This window comes from Carassius auratus, chromosome 34 (assembly GCF_003368295.1).
Source record: "Carassius auratus strain Wakin chromosome 34, ASM336829v1, whole genome shotgun sequence".
Lineage (NCBI taxonomy): Eukaryota > Metazoa > Chordata > Actinopteri > Cypriniformes > Cyprinidae > Carassius > Carassius auratus.
The window spans coordinates 5,446,172-5,468,967 of record NC_039276.1 but is presented as its reverse complement, the minus strand read 5'-3'; the positions used below and the strand labels follow the sequence as shown (position 1 = coordinate 5,468,967).

Sequence of the window (22,796 nt, the reverse complement as noted above, 5' to 3'; positions counted from 1 at the left end):
TTGCATTTAAGTATTTTTATTAGGAAAACTTTATTCAAGACTTTTTAAGGACCCGCGGCCACCCTGAATAAAAAATTGTGCCATAACTAATTGACGCACACTGAGACCACTGAATAAAGACAAGACCAAATTTAGTGCTGAGAACATGCTTTATTGAATCATTAATACTCAAGGAGGTTGCATATATAGATAATACTACAATTCTACATAAAATCAAACCAAAGTGCAGGGCATTTAGGTACTAAACCATTTCTTTCCCATTGCACAGCAGGTGGAGTTGCTGTGGCACACTTTCTTGATGTTTGCCCAACAACTGATTAGGTGAATTCTAAAGCTAACACACAAACACACAATGCTTCAAAGCAATCCTCCAAGAGGAAGCTCTGCCTCTGCAAGGAAGTACAAGATATACTTTACTTATTGGCCAGGAGATGTTAATTTTGAAAGTTTATTCAAGCAGTCCCTTGCCAGAAACAGAGCACATTAAACATTTTTGCTCATAAAGTGCAGGCCGCTCGCACCTTGAGCTTGTCATTAAAACGGTGGTATGACATAGTCTGTCTGAACACAAGGCCTAGTCGCCCTGCTTACATGAGGGTAATATGCAAACAGCACTCAAGGCCTTACATTCAAGTAACAATGCATAAGAGTATGGTTATAATAACACTGCATGAGTAAACATGCAGGTATAACTTAGTCTCTTAGATTTAGTGTTAACTTCAACAGGGAGCCTCTCTACCTGTTGAGGCAATCTTAAGACTTCAACTTATTGTTGAGGCACAGAGTTTAGTTTCAGGTTTATCAAGGTATTCGTTCCATGTGAAACTTTCTCCTGATAAACATTTAGTTCCATTTGTTTCAGTTAATATTGTTATAAATAACAATTCATACATTTTCCATAACCGTTAAATTCGGCTATATACATTATGTACATGTCACAGAAAAATGGATCAAAAATCCTAAGTCATAATTATCCAATATGGCATATTTTATAATAACTTTAGACTTTAGTCTAGTTTGGCATAAATTAATGTCAAGTTTGGTAAATAAAAAAAAGGTTATATTTACAGGAACAGATATCCAGGTATTTATCAAGACTTTTTTCTGCTCATTTAATAAATAGAAAAGTCACTTAATAGAGGAAGGGGTGGGGGTAGAAATTATGGCTTTACTTTGATCTAATGCTGATGGTAACAGTTGCCATGTCAGATCCATGCTCATTGGAAAGTTTGAGTGTGTATGCCCCAGCATCACTCTCTTTCACACCAGTGATGATGAGTGTGGTTAGGTCCTCTGTGGTCTCAATATGGAACCTACTGCTTTCTTCCTCGCCAGGTAGTTTCTTTCCACCACGTGACCACTCAATACGAGGTGCTGGCTCTCCAGAGAAAGCACAGGCCACTGTTAGAACTTTTCCAGTTTCAATGCTGATATCTTCAGGAAGAGCTTCAATTCTTGGAGCTAAGCCTGTGAAATATAAATTTATTTAAAATGACATTCATCTATCTTATTTTAAAAAGTGGTATGCATGATCGGTTTTAATCAAATTGATCCTTACCTTGAGCACTATGGAGAGCTGCTCTAACTGAAGATTCTTCAACATGTGAATGACTTGACATTATACTGCTTGAGCTCATTGCATATACTGACTCCGATGTCATAGAGGACATGCTAGACATTGACATAGTTTCAAATTTCATCTCAGCCATTGAAGAACTGCTGAAGGATGCCTCTTGCATTGTGCTCTCCATGTGGATGGATTTAGAAGAAATGCTTTCATGCACACTACTAACAGCTGCACTGTCCCTCTTAACAACCATTTCGCTTCCCCCACGTATTTGGGATGACATGGATTCTGGAAAGAAAAATAAATAAATAAATAAAGCTTCTACATAAAGCACTGACACTGAGTAAAATGGGCATAAAGATTTTAAATGAATTGGAATTTATGCAAAAGGAAATGTACCTTGAACTGCCATTTGTGTAGCCACAAATGCAGTTACTTTTCTATAGATTGCTTGGAATACTTGACCAACAAAAGAAAATGATGTTCTTGACACTGCTCCTCCTTCACTTATGATTTCACAGGAGTATTCCCCTTGGTCGCTCTCTGAGACATCAGATATATAGAGACAGCAAGTTCCATCTGCAGATGAATGAATCTGGTAGCGACTACTTTGACTCAGTTTTCTGCTATCCTTGTACCACACAACTTCTCTTACTGAGCTCTCGGCAACAAAGATCATCTTAATTTTGTCTTCATAAGCTTCAGCTTTGAGTTGCTGAATGATCTTAGGTGGTGCTTCCTTTGAGGGGGTTGGAGCTTTCACTGTAAGTGGAGATTTAACTCTTTTAGGTGACAGGATTGGCTCAGGAGATTTGACTGTTGGTGGGGATTTGGCTCTCTGAGGCTCAGGAGACTTAAGTCCTGTAGGGGATTTAACTCTCAGAGGGGAAGCAACCGGCTCAGGAGACTTCAATGGAGGTGGAGATTTTACCCTGGGAGGTGAAACAATAGGCTCAGGAGACTTCAGAGCTGTTGGAGACTTTACTCTTTGAGGGGTGGTTGGTTCAGGAGACTTAATAGGAGGTGGAGACTTTACCCTCTGAAGAGAAGCTGCTGGCTCTGGTGACTTCAGTTTCAATGGGGATTTGACACCCTCTGGAGATTTAATTCGAGGTTCAGGAGACTTAACACCAGTGGGTTCTGGTGATTTAATTTGGGGTTCTGGAGACTTCACTGAGGGAACAGGAGACTTTACTGAAGGCTCCGTAGACTTTACCAATGGCACTGGTGATTTCACAGAGGGCTCTGGGGACTTAACTGATGGCACTGGAGATGCAACTGATGGCACTGGAGATGCTACTGATGGCTCTGGAGATTTAACTGATGTCACTGGAGATGTTACTGAGGGTTCTGGTGGCTTCACTTGTATAGGTGTACCTTCCTCTTTAACTATTTGTTTATGAATGGTTAAGGTAAACCTTGCTTCTTGCTTTCCTTCTGAATTTTCTACAACTACAGTGTAACTGCCTTCATCTGAATACTCAACTGATGAAATTTCAAATGTAGACTTATACTGTGTTGTAGACACATGAATACGGTGTGAGGAGACAATTGTTCTTCCCTCATGCATCCATGTGACACTTGGTGCTGGCTCTCCATCAATATCACAGACAAATCGTGCAGAGTCACCCTCAGATACAGTCAGAGACTGTGGTTTTGTGAGTATTTTGGCTGAAAGAGTAGCTTTCACTTTCTTTACTGAAACCTCAGATGTTGTTTCTGATTCTTTTACCTTTGATTCAGATGACACAAGTTTTTCCGATGTTGTATGCCTTTCAGAGGATGAATATGAAGCTGATGATAGGTATTCAGTGGATGCAAATCTAATTGGAGATGATGCAAGCTTCTGTGATTCATACTTTTCAAAGGCAGAAACTTCACGTCTCTCTGTCAATTTAGTTTTGGTTTCTTTGATCTCCAAGTGAGTTCTTGAGGCAGAGGAAGCTCTGATTGTTGATGAATGATAATAATCAGTTTTTGTTATATCAGGTACAAATGGCGTTGGAGCCTCTTCATCTCGACGTCTTGAAGAGTAAGTAGTAAATGCTCCACCCGAAACATCAAGAGATCCATAGTCTGATGCCTCACCCTTTGAATTTGTGCAGACAACACGATATGTGCCACTGTCCTCTTCCTGACAGTCATTAATCTGAAGAGACAGGACTCCACTCATATTTGTGAATTGGTATTTGCTGCTGTCTTGTATTTGTTGTCCATTATGGAACCACTGGATATCAGCATCTGGCTTTGATTGAACATTCAGTGTGAATTTAGTGTTTTGTCCACATGGTACACGGTGAGAACGCATTCTTACTGTGATACGTGGAGCATGGTCAAGACTAAAAGGCTGTTGTGTCACAACCTGGTACTTGCGCTCAGATTTGAGAGCTGCTTTCCTTGCTTCATATCTTGACATAATGTCAAATCTTGCAGACCTTTCAAATCTAGAGGAGGATCTGGAAGATCTTCTTTCAGTTGACACAGGACTTGGTGATCGAGGACGTGTCCTCTCAGGGGTGGGTGATCTTCTTTCAATAATTTCAACTTCAGCCTCTGTAGAGATGCGTGCACGAGGTTGTCTGATGAGTTCAGAGACAGGGCGCATCAGTTCAATGTATGTTGGAGATAATGATCTCCTCCTCCTCATGAAATGTGAAATGGGAGGAGGAGAGCCTCGAGCTTGCTCAGTTGTTGTTACATGTTTTGTCTCTTCTACGTGTCTCACTTCAGCTTTGTGAACTGGTCTTGGTGAGACATGATGTAGTGCAGACAGCTCAAAACGGACAGGGCTTCCACTGGGTGGGGAGGCAGAGAAGCCAAGCTCAAGTTCTTCTTCAAGCTCTTGCCTTTCTTTTTCAGTTCTCTTCATTGTCAGATAGTCCTCAGCCTCGAGGAGCTCCTCATCTGAAATATCTCCTAGTGAGCGCCTTCTCAGTCTGAATGATGCCTCTGACTCAGGGGATGGTGATCTTCTTGCTGGTCGAACAGTTTCTAAATCATCTTGTGTAAGTTTTGGAATGCGCCACTTTGGTCTGTACTGATCAGTTATTCTAGGCAGTGGCATGACATAAAATTGCTCCCATCTGGAAAGACGAATACGCCTCTGTCTCTTCTGAACAATTCTTTCCATTCTCTCAGGAATCTCATACTGGTCACGTAGTTTCTTGTACCATTTCATGTCAGATAGGGGCACAAAGTGTTTGATCAACTTATCTTCAATGAGAACAGTTGGATCATATGCACGAGCTTCAGGGATTTCGTAAGGCATACGTATCTTCTTCTCTTCCTCTTTTATTTTCTTTAGTTCTTGATCCTCTTTAACAGAGATGTCAAACTCACCCTGCACATTTTTGGTGCTGACTGCAGGTTTATATAATTCAGCAGCTTCCTTCAATGCTTCCTGTGCTACAGGGTTAAGTGTAACAACCTCTGCTGTTGAGAACTGTTGTGCCATTTTCAGTGTCTTTTCTATTTGGTTCCTTACATACGTCTGCCTCTCTTCCTCACTCTTGAACTCCCTCCTTTTGTATGTTATACGTTCAACTTTGAGAGCAGCTTGACAACTTGCTGATCCAGCTGCATTTGATGCAGTAACTCTGTATGTGCCGGAATCCTCTATGAGGGTTTCTCTGATATGTAGAACATGATGTTCTACATCCTCTTGAACAACTTCAACTTGTGGTCTGAACTCAAGTGGTTTCCCATTTTTCTCCCATTTCAGGATTGGTGCAGGGATTCCAGATACTCTTAAGTCAAAGCGGACGCTTTGACCCTCAACACACTCAATATTAGCTAAGAGACGTTTGAACATTGGTTTCATACTGTCCTCAGCAACAACATGTGGTGTTACAGTGAGACGGGCCTTGCAACTGTCCTCGCCAAACCTGTTGTTTGCTACAACAGTGTATTCAGCGTCATCACTGAGGTCAACATTGTGTATCATGAGTTGATAAAGACCCTTGTCACTTGTGAATGTGTATTTTGTAGGATCTGGTTTGATCCTGTGTCCGGCCTTTAACCATGTAACACTTGGCTCTGGATGGACTGTAATTGTTACACCAAAGCGCACATCTTCACCAATGTATGCTGCACGGTTGTACAATGGCAAAGTAAACTCTGGAGGCCTCTGCAAAATTTTTGTTTTGTCAATTCTACGCCTTGGTTTCTTGAGCGAGCGTCCCAGATAGTATTCTCGGAAGGACCTAACTGTCTCAACAAACAACTCAGCATATGCATTATCCTCCCTGTCTTCACAGACAACTTTGCATCTATATAATCCATCGTCACATTCTTCTATGTCTTTAACATAGATGCTAGCAACTCCATTAACATAACTGATTTCATATTTGTGGCTTGCAGTCAGTTTGCGGGAACCAAAGTACCAGGTCACTTCGGTGTTTCTGTTGTAGTTCTCAAGGCAGCACACAAACCTGATATGTCCTCCCTCTTCAGCAGAGCAATGCATGACGGGACCCGCTCTCAAGCCTTGATCAGGATGTCCAACTTTCACTCTGCCAATGGAAACATTTCTCTGGTTTCTGTAGCCACCACCATAGGCAACACGAGCTGCTGAAATAACAGTGCTCCATTCCCTTTTCACCAGTGATTGGTAGTATCTTCTGTGTCTCAAAGTCTTGATGACCTTTGAACTAACATGTTCCAATTTCGACTTGAGCCAAGGGTGCTCCAAAGCTTCAGAGGCAGTCATACGTAGCTTGCGGTCTTTAGTCAACAGTCTGTCGACAAAGTCCATACCTTCAAGGCTGGTCTCTTTAAAGGCTTCACTGTCAAACACATACTCTGCATTTGAAATGTGCTCAACCATTTTCTGGTGTGATTCAGCAGCAAATGGATTAAGTCCACTAAGGAGGATATATGCAAGAACACCTACAGACCACATGTCAGTGGCAGTGGTGACAAAATCACTGTTGTGGATTTCAGGTGCACAGTACTCAGGGGCAGTGAACTGAATCCTGATGTTTTCTCCAGGTGTAAGCAACCTAGCTTGACCCATATCAATGATCTTGATTGTACTGCTCTTCCTTGTAGAATAAACAATGTTATCAGGTCTGATATCAAAATGACAGTAGTTGTGACTGTGCAAGAACTTAAGGACTCCACACACTTGTCTCATATACCGAACAATTTCTTGCTCTGTGAGGTCAAAGTTTGTACCAAGACGCTCAAAGATGTCCATACCAGATATGAATTCATAGATAAGGACGTATTCTTCCAGGCTATCAAAGGATTCATGAAGATAAACAATATTTTTATGTCTTGCAATATTGAGTGTCTCAATTTCTCTTGCAACCAGTTCTCGATCAGCACCTTTAACTTTGATGAATTTTGCCAAGAATGTCTTCTTGGAGCTTATTTCCACACAGCGATGTACAATGCCAAAGTGTCCATTTCGTGCAAGTTCCTCAGAGACTGTGTACAGAGATGGCAAAAGTTTGACTTTTGAATGTGGTGCTTCCTCCTTTGTAATCTCTCTTGTTTCATCCACTTCCTCATCATAGTTTCGAATAGCTAACTTGTCTTCTTTTGTTGTCACAGGATCAGTTGGCACAGATGGACCACTCAAGCCAAAATGGTTTTCTGCAATCACACGGAACTGGTATTTTGTTTTGCCAAAGAGACTCATCACGGTGTATTGGGTCTCACATGTCTGAGCAACACGAATCCATCTGTCTCCAGTGGTAGGGCACTTTTCTATAATGTAATTGATAATTTCACTTCCACCATCATTTCCAGCACTCCACGTGAGAGTGAGTGTATCTCTGCCAATATCGCTGACTTTAACATCTTTTGGTGGATCAGGGACATCAGCAACAGCAAGTTCAACTGTCTGTTTATCCACACCAAATCGATTTTTGGCACAAATTATGTAGTAGCCGGAATCCTTCCTTTGTACTCCCTTTAGGAACACCAGGGAGGTGAAAGATCTTGTGATAATTACTTGATGATAAGCTGTATTATTAATCATCTCTTGTCCCTTTTGCCAAGTCACAACAGGATCAGGCTTGCCACTAATGGGAATCTTGATTGTAACGACTTCACCACGAATGGCATGAACAGCTCCCATGCCTTGGAGATTTAATGGCAAGTGAATCTTGGCAGGAACTAGAAAATAATAATAACAAAAGAACAATCATAAGACAAAAGATAAATGCTGCAGGATTATAAAATATACAGATTTTGGTTTCAAAACAAAAATGTTTTAATACTTACCCTCAACCTCTAGGTTCATACTTTTGGAGATTGACCCGAGCTGATTAGTAGCTCTAATTTGGTAAACACCTGCATCATTCTCATCAGCATTGCTGATTACAATTTGGAAGTAACCTCCCTTGAATTCTTGGACCTTTATTTTCTCTCCATCAGGTAAAACTTCTTTGCCGTTCTTGAACCATTTAACCACTGGGCTGGGATGTCCGATAACCTTTGTGACAAATGTTGCGGTTGCCTTGTATTTTACACACATGTCTCTCAATTCTTCTTTGAAGAATGGGGCACGGAGAGCTGTATCTGATTTTGGAATGACTGGTTCTGAAATCTCACTCCAGTCACTCTCTCCACCAATATTTTCACATTTGACACGGAATTCATATTCAAAACCTTCAAGAAGGCCTTTAACAGTGTAAGATGTCTCATGGATTTCTTCTGTAGTAACTGCAATCCATTTGTTCTGTTTTTTCTCTCTTTTTTCAAGGAAATAGTTCTTAATTTTGGCACCTCCATCACTGGTTGGTGCTTTCCAAGAAACAACACATGAATCCTTTGTTACAGAAGAAACAAATGGCTGTTGTGGGACTCCAGGTTTCTCTGTTTAAAGAAATAAAGAGGAATACATTTGATAAGATAAATTAAAAAAATATGTTTGACGATGTATACTTTATTTAAAAAAATATATATCTTTTTAGACTGTTAAAGAGCACTAATCCATGAAACTTACCAAATGGACTCTTGATGATAACAACAGATGGAATCTCAAGAGGTTCACTTATTCCATACTGATTCTGTGCAGAAACCCGGAAGTAATATCCAGCACTCTCAGTAAGGTTTGGAACACGGCATGTGGTTCCTGAGATAGCTGATGACACAAGATGCCATTGTTCACCTTCTTTTGCTTCACATTTCTCTACAATGTAATTTGTGATCAATGATCCACCATCATCTTTGGGTGGTTTCCAGCTAATGATCACAGAGCTCTTCAAGAGTGCATCAACAACAATTGGTCCTTCAGGTATTACAGGTTTATCTGAAAAATCAAACAGGGACAGTATTTGTTACATTTTACAACATATTTTCATGGGAAAAAAATGTCTATTGCCAGTTAGGTATTTATCTTTTATTAAAAACAGGCTTCAGTTTACCTTGGATTTCAACACGTAGAACAGTATCCACTGTGCCAAATTTGTTGCTCATTTGCACCTTATATTTTCCAGCATTTGTCTTACGCTGGACATTTCTGATAACTAAGTGAGTGTAACTTTCTGTGTTTTCAATTATGACATTCTCAGATGGATTGAGAGGCTTCTTGCCATAGAACCACATGATTTGTGGAATGGGGCGACCAATATAGACAACATGGAGACGTAGGCTTGTTCCACAACCTGCATAGTATTTTTCCTTTAATGGGAATCCAGGATGGAATTGTGGTGCAGCCTGCAAAAGGAGCTTGCCACTGGTCTCAATTTCACCTGCCTCATTGATAGCTCTACATGTGTACAAGCCTTCATCTTCTTGCTCATCTGTAAATACTGTTAGAGAGTGATTTCGTCCATCAGAGCTCATCTTGTATTTTCGGCTCAGGATCAACTCCTTTCCATATCTATACCATTTGATTTCAGGAAGAGGTCTTCCAATAATTTGGCATGTCATTGTTCCAGACTCTCCTAGTTTAGTGGTAATTTCTTTGATTTCCGCTTTCAGGCATGGAGCTTCTCCGACTAGAGGATAAATTGAACATGTTAGTCACTTTGCATACTTTGTGAATGTTGGTTTCAGAAAAAAGTAAATTTTATTAACTTACCACTCAGTTTGGTTTTAATGCCCATTGCTGTTCTTCTTGGTCTACCTAGTCCAGTTTCATTTTCAGCAAACACTCTGAACTCATACTCCGTAGCTTCCATGAGTCCACCCATGGTAAACTGTCTGTCCTTTGAACGCTCTTTGTTGCATTTTTTCCAGGCACTTTCACCTGCTTGCCTGTATTCAATCCAGTACCCAAGGATCTCCTTTCCACCATCAGATTCAGGACGTAACCAGTGAATGGTTATGCTGTCCTTGGTTATAGAGATGATGTCAAACTCACCGGGTTGGCCTGGCTTATCTGTTGAAAACAGAGAATAGTTTAAGCATGTAAAATTACTTTGTATACTTTTTCTTAAGGCAAAATATTAACTTTTTTGAAAGGGAGAGGGGGAGGGTTACATACCAAATGGATCTTTGCAAACAACTGACTCGGATACAGGTCCAGGCTCACTTTGACCAACATCATTTTGAGCAATTACACGGAATTGGTACTCCGCATCAGGGATGAGACCAGTGAGAGTATACATTGTCGTCGTGATATGAGTCTTGTTATGACGCACCCATTTCTCAGTGGAAACCTCTCTTCTCTCAACATAGTATCCAGTTACACGAGATCCACCATCATCCTTTGGCCTTGACCAGGATAGGCCAACCGTGGTCTTTGTAACATCCATGATTTCTGGAGGGAAACTAGGAGGTTCTGGTGGACCTTTATGCAAAACAAACAAAACAATACAATAATCATTGTTATTTACAATAATTTAAAAGGGGTTATTAAGAAAGATGTTAAAAATAGCAAACATAAAAATGCTTACAAAGAGGAGTCTTTGGTGTAACAGATTCGTCAGATTTCAGGGATTTGCTTATACCAAATTGATTCTCTGCTGTAACCTTGAAGTGATATTCAACATTTTCCTTCAGTCCCTTGACCACAAGTGATGTATCAACCACACGTGAGTCAACAGTATACCAAGCTGCTTTAGGCACCTCTCGCCTCTCCACAATGTAACCAAAGATATCAGAACCTCCATCATCTGAGGGTGGTCTCCAGCTCACTCTGACTGAGCGTGTCTGAATATCATCAAATTCAAGAGGACCCTCAGGTGGATCTGGGCGCCCAATAACTTTAACCTTAATATAGACAGCCTTCTTTCCACATTTGTTTTCCAACACAAGGTCATAGGTGCCAGTGTCATCTCTATGTGCTTCCTTAATCACAAGCTCAGTACGTTCTTCACTGGTTGCAATCATAGCTCTATGAGAAATGTCACGACCTTCCTTTGTCCACTTGCATGTTGGTAAAGGTTTGCCCCTGATGGGCACAGATAGCCTGATGACACCACCTTGTCTGACAACATAGCCTTCCTGGTAGATTTTATCCAGCTCAAAATCAGGATATTCTGAAAACAAAATACAGTTTCTAAAATATGTTCTGCCATATACATATAGGACAGGATGATATATATTCATATTCTTTTCATTATTAATTATTTCATCTTACCAAGCATTTCTGTAACTTTGACCACTCCTGGAATCTCAGCTGGTTCTCCAGCTCCACCAGCATTACACGCCATCACACGGAACTTGTATTCAGCTCCCTGAGGCATGTGTGTCAGAGTGTATTCACAAATCTTTGTTGGTGTTGTGTTGCATTTTGTCCATTCAACCTGGTCAACCTTCTGCATCTCAATTAGATAGCCAGTTATAGTAGCACCTCCCTCTTCCTCTGGAGGACACCAAGCAAGTGAAACTGATGTTCTTGTGGTATCTGTGACTCTTGGGTTCAGTGGAATACCAGGAGGCTCTGATTAAAAGGAAAATTTAACATATTGGTCATGTTTGTTCTACGGATATAACTAGTTTTCCAATTTGATTTACTTGTATTTTTCGTTTGTACATACCAATAGGATCCATTGCAATAGTTGGTTTAGAGTTTGCACTTGGTTTTCCAGAGCCTCTAGAGTTGATCGCTGTAACTCTATATTCATATTCAAGACCCTCTATAAGTCCTGTGGCTCTGTATCTTGTCATGGTCACTGTATTCTTATTTATACGAATCCATCTGTCAGATCCAGCCTCTTTTCGCTCAATAATGTAGCCAGCAATAGTAGAACCACCATTATCCTCGGGTGGTGACCAAGTAAGAGTCATGCCATCATGAGACACATCAAGTATTTCAGGTGTGCTGGGTGCTCCAGGTACAGCTAGAAAAAAAGAAAGAGATTAATTAAACACATAAAAAATCTATTAAATGTAAATAGAAATAGAAAGCAACAGAGGTAGGAAAAGCATACTTTTGCCACTCTTGCACTCAACAACTGCAGATTGCAAGAACCCGCCAATACCAAAACGATTTGTTGCAGCAACACGGAATACATATTCAGTTCCTTCCACAAGTCTTGTAAACTTGAACATGGGTCTTGTGACAGATTCAGACACTGGCATCCATCCAGGTCGATGTGCATCCCGCTGCTCAACAACGTATCCACTGACATTTGCACCTCCGTCTTTCAGTGGTGGTTCCCAGCAGCAGGTCACAGATGTGGCATCAATCTCATCAATTTTCATAGGCCCAACAGGTACTCCAGGTTTATCTAGGGATGAAATACATTTGTTAAAATTTAAAAACACTTTATATGAAGCTACCAAAAAACTGTAGGGAAAAGTAAAATATTTCTCACCAAGAATGATAACTTTGATGACCTCAGTTGCTGTTCCAGTGACATTTTTCACTTCAAGAGTGTAGTCACCAGTATCATCAATTGTGGTTTCACGGACTGTCAGTTTAGTGAATTTAGCAGTTGTCTCAATTTTGATGCGGTCAAGCTTGTCCTTCATCTTGGCTCCACCAAAGAACCATGAACACACTGGTGCAGGTCTACCTTTAATGGGAATGTTGAGCACAATTGGCTTACCAGCTGGCACATTGACAATCTTTTGTGGGATGCCGGTCAAGTCAATCTTTGGCATGACTGTAATTTAAAGAGAAATAACAATAATTAAAGTGTGAAACAAACAATAAATACTATAAAACATTAATTAATTACTGCTTCACTCATATTATACAGTAGTTGTAACGATATCTTACCTTTCTCTTCCTGTATTGTTACAGGTGTCATGAGATCTCTCGGCTCACTGACACCTCTGCTATTTTCAGCTCTGATTCTGAAGAGATATTGCTCATTTTCATTCAGTGAGACAACTGTGTGCTGTAGCACAGATGGTTTTGCATTAGCAACATTCATCCAGCGGTCACTTCCAGTTTTGCAGGCTTCAATAACATAGCCAGAAAGTCTGCTGCCACCATCATGAAGTGGTTTTTCCCATCCAAGAATGACAGTAGATTTTGTGGTATCAATTACATACAAATCTTGAGGAACAGATGGAACTTCACAAACCAATACTGGATCAGTAATTTCACAAGGTTCTCCAATACCATATATGTTCTCAGGCAATACCCTAAAGAAGTACTGTATTCCTTCTTCCAGTCCAGTGATTCTGTATAATGTCTTCTTGCATTCTGTTGTCACTGTTTTGTAAGATTTCATTGAAGCTTCTCGCTTCTCAATTATGTAGTTGTTGATGTGAGCACCTCCATCAACAGTAGGCACATCCCATGTGATTACAACAGACTCTTTTGTGTAATCTTTAACATTTACTGCACCACATGGTCCAGGAGAATCTACAAGATAATTTTTAAATGGCTTTAAGATTCTGTTGCTCTAAGTAACATATGGTTTAATTATTTAGTGAATGCACAGTATTTATTATTAATTGCAGAAATTTACTCACCATAAACCTTGACAAGAATGGTAACTATTTTCTTGCCAGATGGATTTTCTGCCTCTATTGTGTATTTTCCAGCATCATAACGATGAACCTTTTCAACTATTAAAGTTGTAGTATTTTCTGTAGTATCTATGAATCCACGGGATTGTAGGTCAATTCCAGGCTTTCTCCAGGTAATAACTGGTGCAGGTCTTCCAGTTGTAGCTACATGAAGACGTAAAGTGTTGCCAGCTCTGATGCAAACAGTCTTCTTCAGTTCGTCAGGTAGCTCAATATCAGGAATTTCTGAGAGCAAAGCAATAACAAATTTAATTCATTAAATACACATTAAAAAACAGGCCTTCAGGAGGATTAATAGCTTGATGGTGGCTAATTAACCATGTAGACCTTTAAAAAATCTTACCGATTCTTTCTGAAGGTGCAGACTCAATACTGCCTTCACTAAACTCTCCAGTACCCATAGCATTGACTGCAGCCACTCTGAAGCTGTACTTTTTGTTACTTGTCAGACCAGCTACTGTGTACTGAGTACTTGTCAGAATCTTCTGGGTGGCTCTATACCATTGCACTGTTCCCTCTTCCAGAATCTCAACAACATAGCCTGTGACATCGGATCCTCCATCATACATTGGTCGTGTCCACGTTATACTAATACTGTGCTTTGTGGTGTCTGTAACACGAGGAACTGATGGTGGAGCTGGGGTATCTGTAAAATTAGAGGGCAGGTTAGACATCTTACTATTTTTCTGTTTAATAGGAATCTCGATGCAAAGCCAACAATATGATACATAACAGATACATATGAAGCAACTATCAATGCGATGTGATACGATTCACACGTTACGATGCAGTGCAATGCAATTTTGATTCAATTCGATTCAACAATGCAATTCGATGGAAAAAAAATATGATCACTTCTAATGCATCGAGGCCTGTTTCATAAGGCTTATTTCAGTTAGTTTGACTCATTGTCAAATGATTTTGTTCCATAAAGCAAATTTAACATAGACCTAGATCAAGCTTGGTGGCAAATTATGCTGGGAAACTGACCTGGTCTAAAGCAGGTTAACTGTCAGACTAAGCTAAGCTTACACAATGATATTACTGTCTAACATACTAATATGTTAACTTTTTTTTATTTTTATAGTTTCTAGCTATGCAGCCTTTCTCTCTGGTTTTATGACAGCTGTACCTTTTATAGATTGCAGAACAGATAGCAGAACATTAGAACATTGTCATCTAAAATTGCTCTTTAAAGCATTAAAATAACTAAATTAAAAGTTAAATCACTTAATTAAAATTAAAAGAGAGAAAAAGACTATTTTAACTATTTTTAAAGAAACACATATTAACTAATTTGAGCTTAATTAGTACTGTAACCTATTACAATAGTCCCTTTACAGTTACTGTCCCTTTACAGTTACTGCTAACATAAAAATAGACTTATATGTAGGTTTAAAATTCTATAACATTTTTTGTTTTAGCAAAATGTATATTTTACGCGCTCGTTGCTCTTGAATGCCTCGCCCACTCCTGACACAAAAATTTATATATTTGCATGAATTTCTTACATTTACAGATGAAAAATATACCTGTGACATGTCAGTTATGCACTGAGAAAAACACAATGTCTGAAATGCATAAAAGAGTGCAGATCTATTGGCTGTTTGTCATTGTTGATCGATTTGATCCATGATCGACATTAGTGCTGCTTAAGAATAAGCATGCACAAATAAGTGAGATTTTTTTAATTATTATTATTTATTTTATTTTTTTGTCGTTTATGGAACCGCTTTAGCCCCGATTTATTTCTTATGTTATTTAAAGTCAGGTTTTGAATTTTAATCCCCACTTTTCCTCAGGTCTCTGTGGTGTTGTGATGCATAAATTCACGTAGCAGCAGTGTGATGAGAGAACGCCCTTGAGAATCAGTTTAGAGATGAGAAATCAATCTACATATAAAATATTGGTCACAGATTATTGGTCACTTTCTAAACAATAAAAGTATAGCGCATGTACTAGTAATGATATATTAATAAAGTAGTTTTTACCAATGCAAATATGTTATTAACGATGCATCCCATGCACAGTTTTTAAACCGATGCATCGCATTGTTAATGTTTATTGCCGATGCACCGGGGAACGAATCGGGGAATCTTACCATCCCTAGTGTTTCAGAATTTTATTAAGGCATACAGGTCAGTGTTACTTACATGTTGGGTCTTTACAGTGAGCGTACTGAGATGCATCACTTGGAACACTGGTGCCGGCAGCATTGACAGCTGAAACACGGAACTGATAATCACTACCCTCAAGGAGACCAGTGATTTTGAGACGTGTATCATAAATGGTGTAGGTTTTGTTCACTCTTGTCCATCTAACACTACTCTTTTCACGCTTATCCACAAGGTAGTTTTTGATTTCACTTCCACCATCACTCTCTGGCTTCAGCCACTCAATAATGACATGTTCTTTTCCAACAGCAGTGATCTCTGGTGCTTCTGGAGGTGTTGGAACATCTATAATGTAAATTACAAACATTTATTAATACATTATCCTTCTTACTGCGGGTAAACTATAAGTCTTAATGAAAACATTAATACATAATCATACTTACTGTAAGCATTTCTTGCAATAACTGGTTCAGACTCTAAGGGTACACCAGGCCCATACTTATTTACACCTCTAACACGGAATATGTATTCATTGTTCTTGATCAGTTTTGTGCTGACGCAAGACAGAGTCTTGCATTCAGCTTCCATGATGACCCAGTTGAGTCTGCTGGTCTCACGTCTTTCAACAATATAGTGAGTGACACGATCTCCTCCATCCTCCATAGGAATCTTCCAGGAAACTGTGCATTTCTCTTCTGTGACCCTGCTAATTGTTATTGTACCCTCAGGTGGACCAGGTGTATCTGAAATAATAACAGATTTTCTCATGAAATATACAGCCAATAAAAGGTATTTTGAATGAAACAGTATGTGAAACAGTTCTTACCAAGTACTTTAACATTGACAGCAGCTGTTTTGATTCCACTTGCATTCTTCACAGTAAGGATGTATCTGCCAGTATCATTTCTATCACATGACTTAATGATTGCCATCGCTCTTGTACTTGTGTATGTCAGTGAGTATTTCTCTCCGAGATCCAGTTCCTTGTCACCCTTGGCCCAAAAAACCTTAGGCTCTGGTTTTCCACCAACAGCAGCATCAAGAACCAGGTCTGATCCTGCTCTAATAGTGATGGTCTCACCCACAAGTTTACTATCCAGCTCAGCCTTTGGTGGTGCTGAAATAAATAAATAAAATGCATTTACAGATATTCATAATAATAGATATGTGTGTTCCTACACATACTGTAAATATGCATCAATTAAGCAAAACATCTTACTATATTCATCTTTGCATGTGATAAGTCCTGTTGATTCAGATGGCATACTGTGGACTCCAGCACCATTTCTGGCAATAACGCGGAATTCATACTGCTCCCCCTCACTGAGTGATATAATAGTAAAATAGTTTTCTGTGATTGTAGTGTAGTTGCACTTCAACCAACGAGCTTCTTCATCATCACTTAATGCCTTGCGTTCAACCACATATCCAACAATCTTGCTGCCACCATCATTGAATGGTACAGACCATCTTATAGACACTGATGTCTTGGTTACATCATAAACCTCTGGTTTGCCGGGTGGATCTGAAAATGCAGACAAAAACACTTGATTAATATTAATGATCATGAATAAAAACAACATGAGAGTAGAAAATTACGTGATATGAACGTATTATGAATGACAGTAAAAAAGCAATTAAAAAAAAAAACTCACCAACTGGATTTAGAGCCAGTACTGGTCTTGATGGTTCACTTGCTTTACTCAGACCAGCGATGTTCATTGCATATACTCTGAACTGATACTCGAGTCCCTCAATAAGGTTAGAAACCTTGTAGTGACACTCAAGGCAAGGAATCTTGTTCTCCCTCACCCACAGAATGGTATTACGCTCCTTTTTCTCAATCCAATATCCAGTTACTTGGCTTCCACCATCATGATATGGTACATCCCAGCGGATAGATATTGCATTAGCAGACACTGAAACTACATCTGGGCGAGTTGGTGGGCTTGGTGAGACTGAAAACATAAATGTCACACATCAGATTGAAAACAACAAAAATAAATACAGCATTGTTCATGCTCATCAAATGAATAAAATGTTTTAGAAAATATTAAATACTCACTGAATGGATGCTCAGCAACAATAGCTTGAGATTCAACAGACTTGCTAACACCAAACTTGTTCTCAGCACATACTCTGAAAGTATACTCCATGTACTTTGTGAGATGAGTTACTTTAATGGTGGTCCGTTTCACACTGGAATTCACAACCTGCCATGTTGAGGAGCCAGACTCACGTTTCTCAACAATATAATTGGTTATGTCTGTTCCACCATCATCTGTAGGTTCTCCCCAAGTCAATACACAGGATTCTGAAGATATTCCTGAAATTTCAACAGGTCCAGTTGGTGGTAATGGTCTACCAATGACACTGACGATGACAGTGAATGTTTTTGATCCAGCTACATTTTCAAGTGTGATATAGTATTTTCCACTGTCGCCTCTCTTGGCATCCTTAACCAGTAGAGTTGTTCTGTCTTTTGAGATCTTAATTGACACTCTGTCTGTTTCTTTAAGTTTCATTTCTTCAAGCTTCCATGTTACCTTAGGGGCTGGTCTGCCACTGATTGGAATATCAATTACAAAGGAATTTCCAGTTTTGCAAGTGATGAGCTGTTTATCTATGCCACTGAGATCCGCTGTTGGCTCTATACGTGGCTCCTTTATAATGACAGAGGCAAGGGCATCTCGTGGTTGACTAATGCCAGCATCATTCTGAGCCTTAACACGGAACTCATATTCTGTGTTCTCAACCAAGCCTTCAAGAACCATTTTTAAAGATTTGGTTTGACCACCTACAACCCAGTGATCAGAACCCTTCTTTCTAGTCTCAACAATGTATCCAGTAATGCGGCTTCCACCATCGTGCTCAGGCTTCATCCAGACTAAACTGGCTGTTGAGGATGTAGTATCAATGATATCCAGCCGCTTAGGAGGTGCAGGTTCTTCTGTGGCTATAATAGGTTCTGTCATTTCAAATGGCTCACCTTTGCCATACTGATTTTCAGCAATAACCCTGAAGAAATATGCTACACCAATATCAAGGTTGGCCACTCTCAATATTTGACGCGTACACTTATCACTAACCTCTTGCCAACTTAATCGACTTGCCTCTCGCTTTTCAACAATGTAGTGATGAACACGTGCACCTCCATCATTGGATGGTGCATCCCACATGAGCGTCAGAGCACCTCTGGTTACATCCTTGAATGAGAGAGGTCCAGGAGGGCCAGGTGTGTCCAACACTTTCACTGTTAATGTAATGGTTTTACGACCACTATTGTTTTCAAGAGAGAGTGTATACTTGCCAGCATCATACCTGGTGCAATTTTCAATTGTCAAAGTGCTGAATGTGTCTGTGGTATTAATATCCACCATTACACCAAGATCTCCATCTGCCTTTGTCCATGTGGCAAGTGGGGCTGGTTTCCCACGGAAGGGAATATGAAGTGTAACTGTTCCGCCACTCTTTACAACATGTGTCTGCTTGAAGTTTGCATCTATATCAATTTCAGGTGAGGTCAGTCTATCGACTGTTTGCACTACATTTGGTGTTTCAGAGAATTCTCCCTTGCCAGCACCATTGACTGCACACACACGGAATTTATATTCTTCACCAGGTTCTAACTCTGTTACTACGTAATGTGTGTGGATGCAAGTCTGGTTGTTGACTCTGTGCCATTCCTCAAGGCTTGCCTTGCACATCTCAATAATATAACCAATTATTTCCATACCACCATCAAACACTGGTTTGGTCCATTCCAAGGTAACAGACATCTTGGTGGAATCGATGACCTTCACCACAGTTGGTGCACTGGGTGCACTTGTTGGTTCTCTACACTTGAACAATCTGGATGTACCACTTGCAGGTCCAATTCCAGCACCATTTTCAGCCATAACACGGAATTCGTATTCATTTCCTTCTGTAAGGTTTGTGACTCTATGCCTAAGTTCAGTTATTGGTCTCTTTGCAGAAACCTTCACCCATCTTAAGCTCTTCTTTTCTCGTCTTTCAAGAATGTAGTGCTTAATCTCATTTCCACCATCATGTCTTGGTCTTGTCCAGCATAGTGTAATACTGGTTCCTGTCACATGAGTGCAGTCAGGTGTTCCAGGAGCATCTGGTACCGCTGTGAGATATCAAAATGTGTTTAAGTAAAAAAATAACAGGTACTAAATTAACAAATGATTGGATTAAGAACAAATATTTTTTACTTACTATATTGCATCTGAGCAATGATTGGATCAGACTCTAGTGGCTTGCCCACACCAAATTTATTGACAGCAGATACACGGAACTGATATTCATTGCCTTTAATCAGTTTTGTGGCATTAAAGGAGCAGGCTTCACACTTGGATGTTACAAGTGCCCAGGAAATTCTGGAAGTCTCACGCTTCTCAATTACGTAATTAATAATAGGTGCACAACCATCATTTTCAGGTGGGCTCCACCAAAGAGTTGCTTTCTCTGCAGATATATTTGTGAAGCGAAGCGGGCCCTCAGGTGGTCCAGGGGTATCTGAATAACATCGAGAGAAAATAAGCAATGGCCAAATCCAGAACTGCTTTATAAAACAGAGTTAAAATTGATTTTAGATCATACCTTGTACTCTTACAAGAACATCCACTTTTGTTGTGCCTGAGCTGTTCTTGGCCTCAACTGTGTAGATACCACGGTCATTGCGGTCAGCATCTCTGATGAACAGTGAGCTTGATCCAATAACAGTTGTTATATCAACCAGCATTTTATCAACTTCCTTTCCATCTTTATACCATGTGACTTGAGGTACAGGACGTCCACTTATACTGCAGTTGAGTTTAATATTTTCTCCTGCCTTGATGGTAAGGGTCTTCTCAGCTTCAAACTGAATCTCAGGGATAACTAAACAAGAATAAAAAGTTTAGTTATTTAGCATATTTTTTAATATAGAACAATATCTATAGAATGATGCCTTTGTATGTACATACCACTTTCATCTTTGGTCATGATGTAGCCAGATGACTGAGAAGGTGGACTAACTGTTCCGACAGCATTCCTAGCAATTACCCTAAATTCAAAGCGATCACCAGCAGCAAGGCTTGTTACAGTAAACTGACATTCGCTGATGTCAATGAAATTGCATCTCAACCAACGGGCTCTTCCTTGACGCCTTTCAACACTGTATGCCACAATCCTACTGCCTCCATCACGCTTCGGTGGTTCCCACTGAAGTGTAACAGAGTCTCTTGTGACATCAATGCAGTTAGGTGTGCCTGGAGGATCTAAAGAAAAAAAAAATATTGTGATAAAAAAGAAAAGAAGGCATTTTGGTAAAAAGGTGAATACTGTAGATTAATTAAAACCATAAGCATTAAAAAAGATTACCATAGACGAATGAGACAATAAAGACAATACTAAGACTTACCTACAGGGGAGATTGCCAGTTTGTGCTTGCTCTGTTCACTGACTGGACTCATTCCAGCATTGTTTTGTGCATAAACTCTGAATGAATACTCCAGACCTTCAATAAGTCCAATGACTCTGTATTCTCTTCCAGAGATAACACTGGAATTAACTTTCATCCACAATAAGCTGTTCCTGTCTTTTTTCTCAAGATGGTATCCAGTGATTGGAGAACCACCATCAAATCCTGGGGCTTCCCACTGAACAGTCATGCCATCACTTGTGACATTGAATACTACAGGTTTTCCTGGTGAACCTGGTGGCTTGTATTGGTGTTGAGCAACCACATCTAATGAGGTTAGAGGCTCGCTCATTCCATATTTGTTCTCTGCACGCACCCTAAATTGGTATTCAGTACCCTTGACCAAATTTGGTATCTTGAATGTGGTCCTTACCACACTTGAGCAAACCATCTTCCATGCTGCTTGAGATGTCTCTCGCTTTTCTACACTATAGCAGGTGATCTCGCCTCCACCGTTGTCCTGTGGTTCATCCCATGAGATGATAATACTCTGGGCTTTAATTTCATCAAAACGAATTGGACCTATAGGCTGAGAGGGTGGTCCAAGTGTAATCACTTTAATGTCAAAGAAGTTCTTGACAAGTTTACTATCAAGAACCAAGGTGTATTTTCCTGCATTCTCCTTTCTTGCATTTCTTACAATGAGACTTGCCTTGTTCTCTGTTTGTCTGAAACGAACTTGGTCACTTTCCTTGAGTGGCACATCATCTTTCATCCACTGAATCGTTGGTTTAGGTTTACCCTTGTAGGGCAAATCAATATTCACATTTTGTCCAATGCGAACACTTAATTCTGAATTAGGATAATCAATAAGGTTTGCTTCAGGTGGTATAAGCAGTTCCCTTACAGTGATTGGTCCAATTTGAGAGAAGTCACTGCAACCCTTCTCATTTTTTGCGAACACTCTAAAATAAACTTCTGAAAGCTCTTTAAGGGGAGTTACCTCAAACTGGCAACGCCTGCATGTACCACCAATGCTCCAAATTTCCTCTTCCTTTGTTTTCTTCTCAATAATGTACTCAGAAATTTGACTGCCACCATCATGATCAGGCTTTGTCCATGCCAACGATACAGATGTATTAGTTGAGTCCACCAGTACAAGGTCTTTTACAGCACCAGGCATCTCGGTTGCTCTTACAGGCTGTGCAGTCTCACAAGGATCACCAACACCATATTCATTTTCAGCAGAAACACGGAAGAAATAGGAAATTTCTTCAGCCAGACCTTCAACCTTGCAGGTTGTATTGGCACATTCATTTGTCACAATGGTGAATGCCTTCATTTTAGCATCCTTCTTTTCAACAACGTAGTTTGTGATTGGAGAGCCACCATCTATATAAGGTGGTTCCCAGCTCAAAGTAAGTTTCCCTCTTGTCACATTCTTCACTATCAGCCTATTACAAGCAGAAGGTGTGTCTAATACCTTAACAGACACCGTTATGGTTTTTGGCTCTCCAACCCCATTTTCAATTTCAAGAAGATATTTGCCAGTGTCATCCCTTGTGACCTTTGGAATTATGAGTGTAGTTGAGTATTCTGTGTTTCTGATGGTATATCTTGCGTCACCACTAATGTTTTTGTCTGCCTTTCTCCATGTTACATTTGGAGCAGGTCTACCCTTAAGAGGGATTACAATCTCCACATCTCTACCAGCCTTTGCTATGTACTGAGTTGACATTGAGATGTCAAGATCCACATCCGCCTCCTCTGTTAAAATTAAGGGAAAACATATTTGATCAGATTCACAGTATCATAATTATAC

General features: G+C 39.9%; 1 protein-coding gene across 50 annotated transcripts in view; it reads right to left on the bottom strand.

Moving 5' to 3' along the window:
- Window positions 1–130: 130 nt before the first annotated feature.
- The window catches only part of ttn.2 (titin, tandem duplicate 2), a 158,506-nt gene continuing 135,840 nt past the window's right edge, over window positions 131–22,796 (bottom strand). For 48 of the 50 annotated variants that reach the window (XM_026218879.1, XM_026218877.1, XM_026218873.1 and 45 more), the window contains 26 exons: window positions 20,975–22,741; window positions 20,538–20,831; window positions 20,173–20,451; window positions 19,789–20,088; window positions 17,633–19,699; window positions 17,223–17,525; window positions 16,787–17,092; window positions 16,394–16,684; window positions 16,011–16,310; window positions 15,607–15,912; window positions 13,797–14,099; window positions 13,397–13,678; window positions 12,693–13,286; window positions 12,286–12,576; window positions 11,899–12,198; window positions 11,506–11,808; window positions 11,106–11,408; window positions 10,420–11,004; window positions 10,008–10,313; window positions 9,603–9,902; window positions 8,944–9,519; window positions 8,523–8,828; window positions 7,799–8,392; window positions 1,967–7,690; window positions 1,559–1,855; window positions 1,169–1,467 (listed from right to left, as the gene is read on the bottom strand). In XM_026218879.1, the coding sequence (XP_026074664.1) occupies window positions 1,169–1,467; window positions 1,559–1,855; window positions 1,967–7,690; window positions 7,799–8,392; window positions 8,523–8,828; window positions 8,944–9,519; window positions 9,603–9,902; window positions 10,008–10,313; window positions 10,420–11,004; window positions 11,106–11,408; window positions 11,506–11,808; window positions 11,899–12,198; window positions 12,286–12,576; window positions 12,693–13,286; window positions 13,397–13,678; window positions 13,797–14,099; window positions 15,607–15,912; window positions 16,011–16,310; window positions 16,394–16,684; window positions 16,787–17,092; window positions 17,223–17,525; window positions 17,633–19,699; window positions 19,789–20,088; window positions 20,173–20,451; window positions 20,538–20,831; window positions 20,975–22,741 (17,576 nt within the window). Of the gene's footprint in view, window positions 1,468–1,558; window positions 1,856–1,966; window positions 7,691–7,798; window positions 8,393–8,522; window positions 8,829–8,943; window positions 9,520–9,602; window positions 9,903–10,007; window positions 10,314–10,419; window positions 11,005–11,105; window positions 11,409–11,505; window positions 11,809–11,898; window positions 12,199–12,285; window positions 12,577–12,692; window positions 13,287–13,396; window positions 13,679–13,796; window positions 14,100–15,606; window positions 15,913–16,010; window positions 16,311–16,393; window positions 16,685–16,786; window positions 17,093–17,222; window positions 17,526–17,632; window positions 19,700–19,788; window positions 20,089–20,172; window positions 20,452–20,537; window positions 20,832–20,974; window positions 22,742–22,796 lie in introns of all 50 variants that reach the window. The other 2 variants (XM_026218872.1, XM_026218924.1) reach the window with 1 other exon arrangement.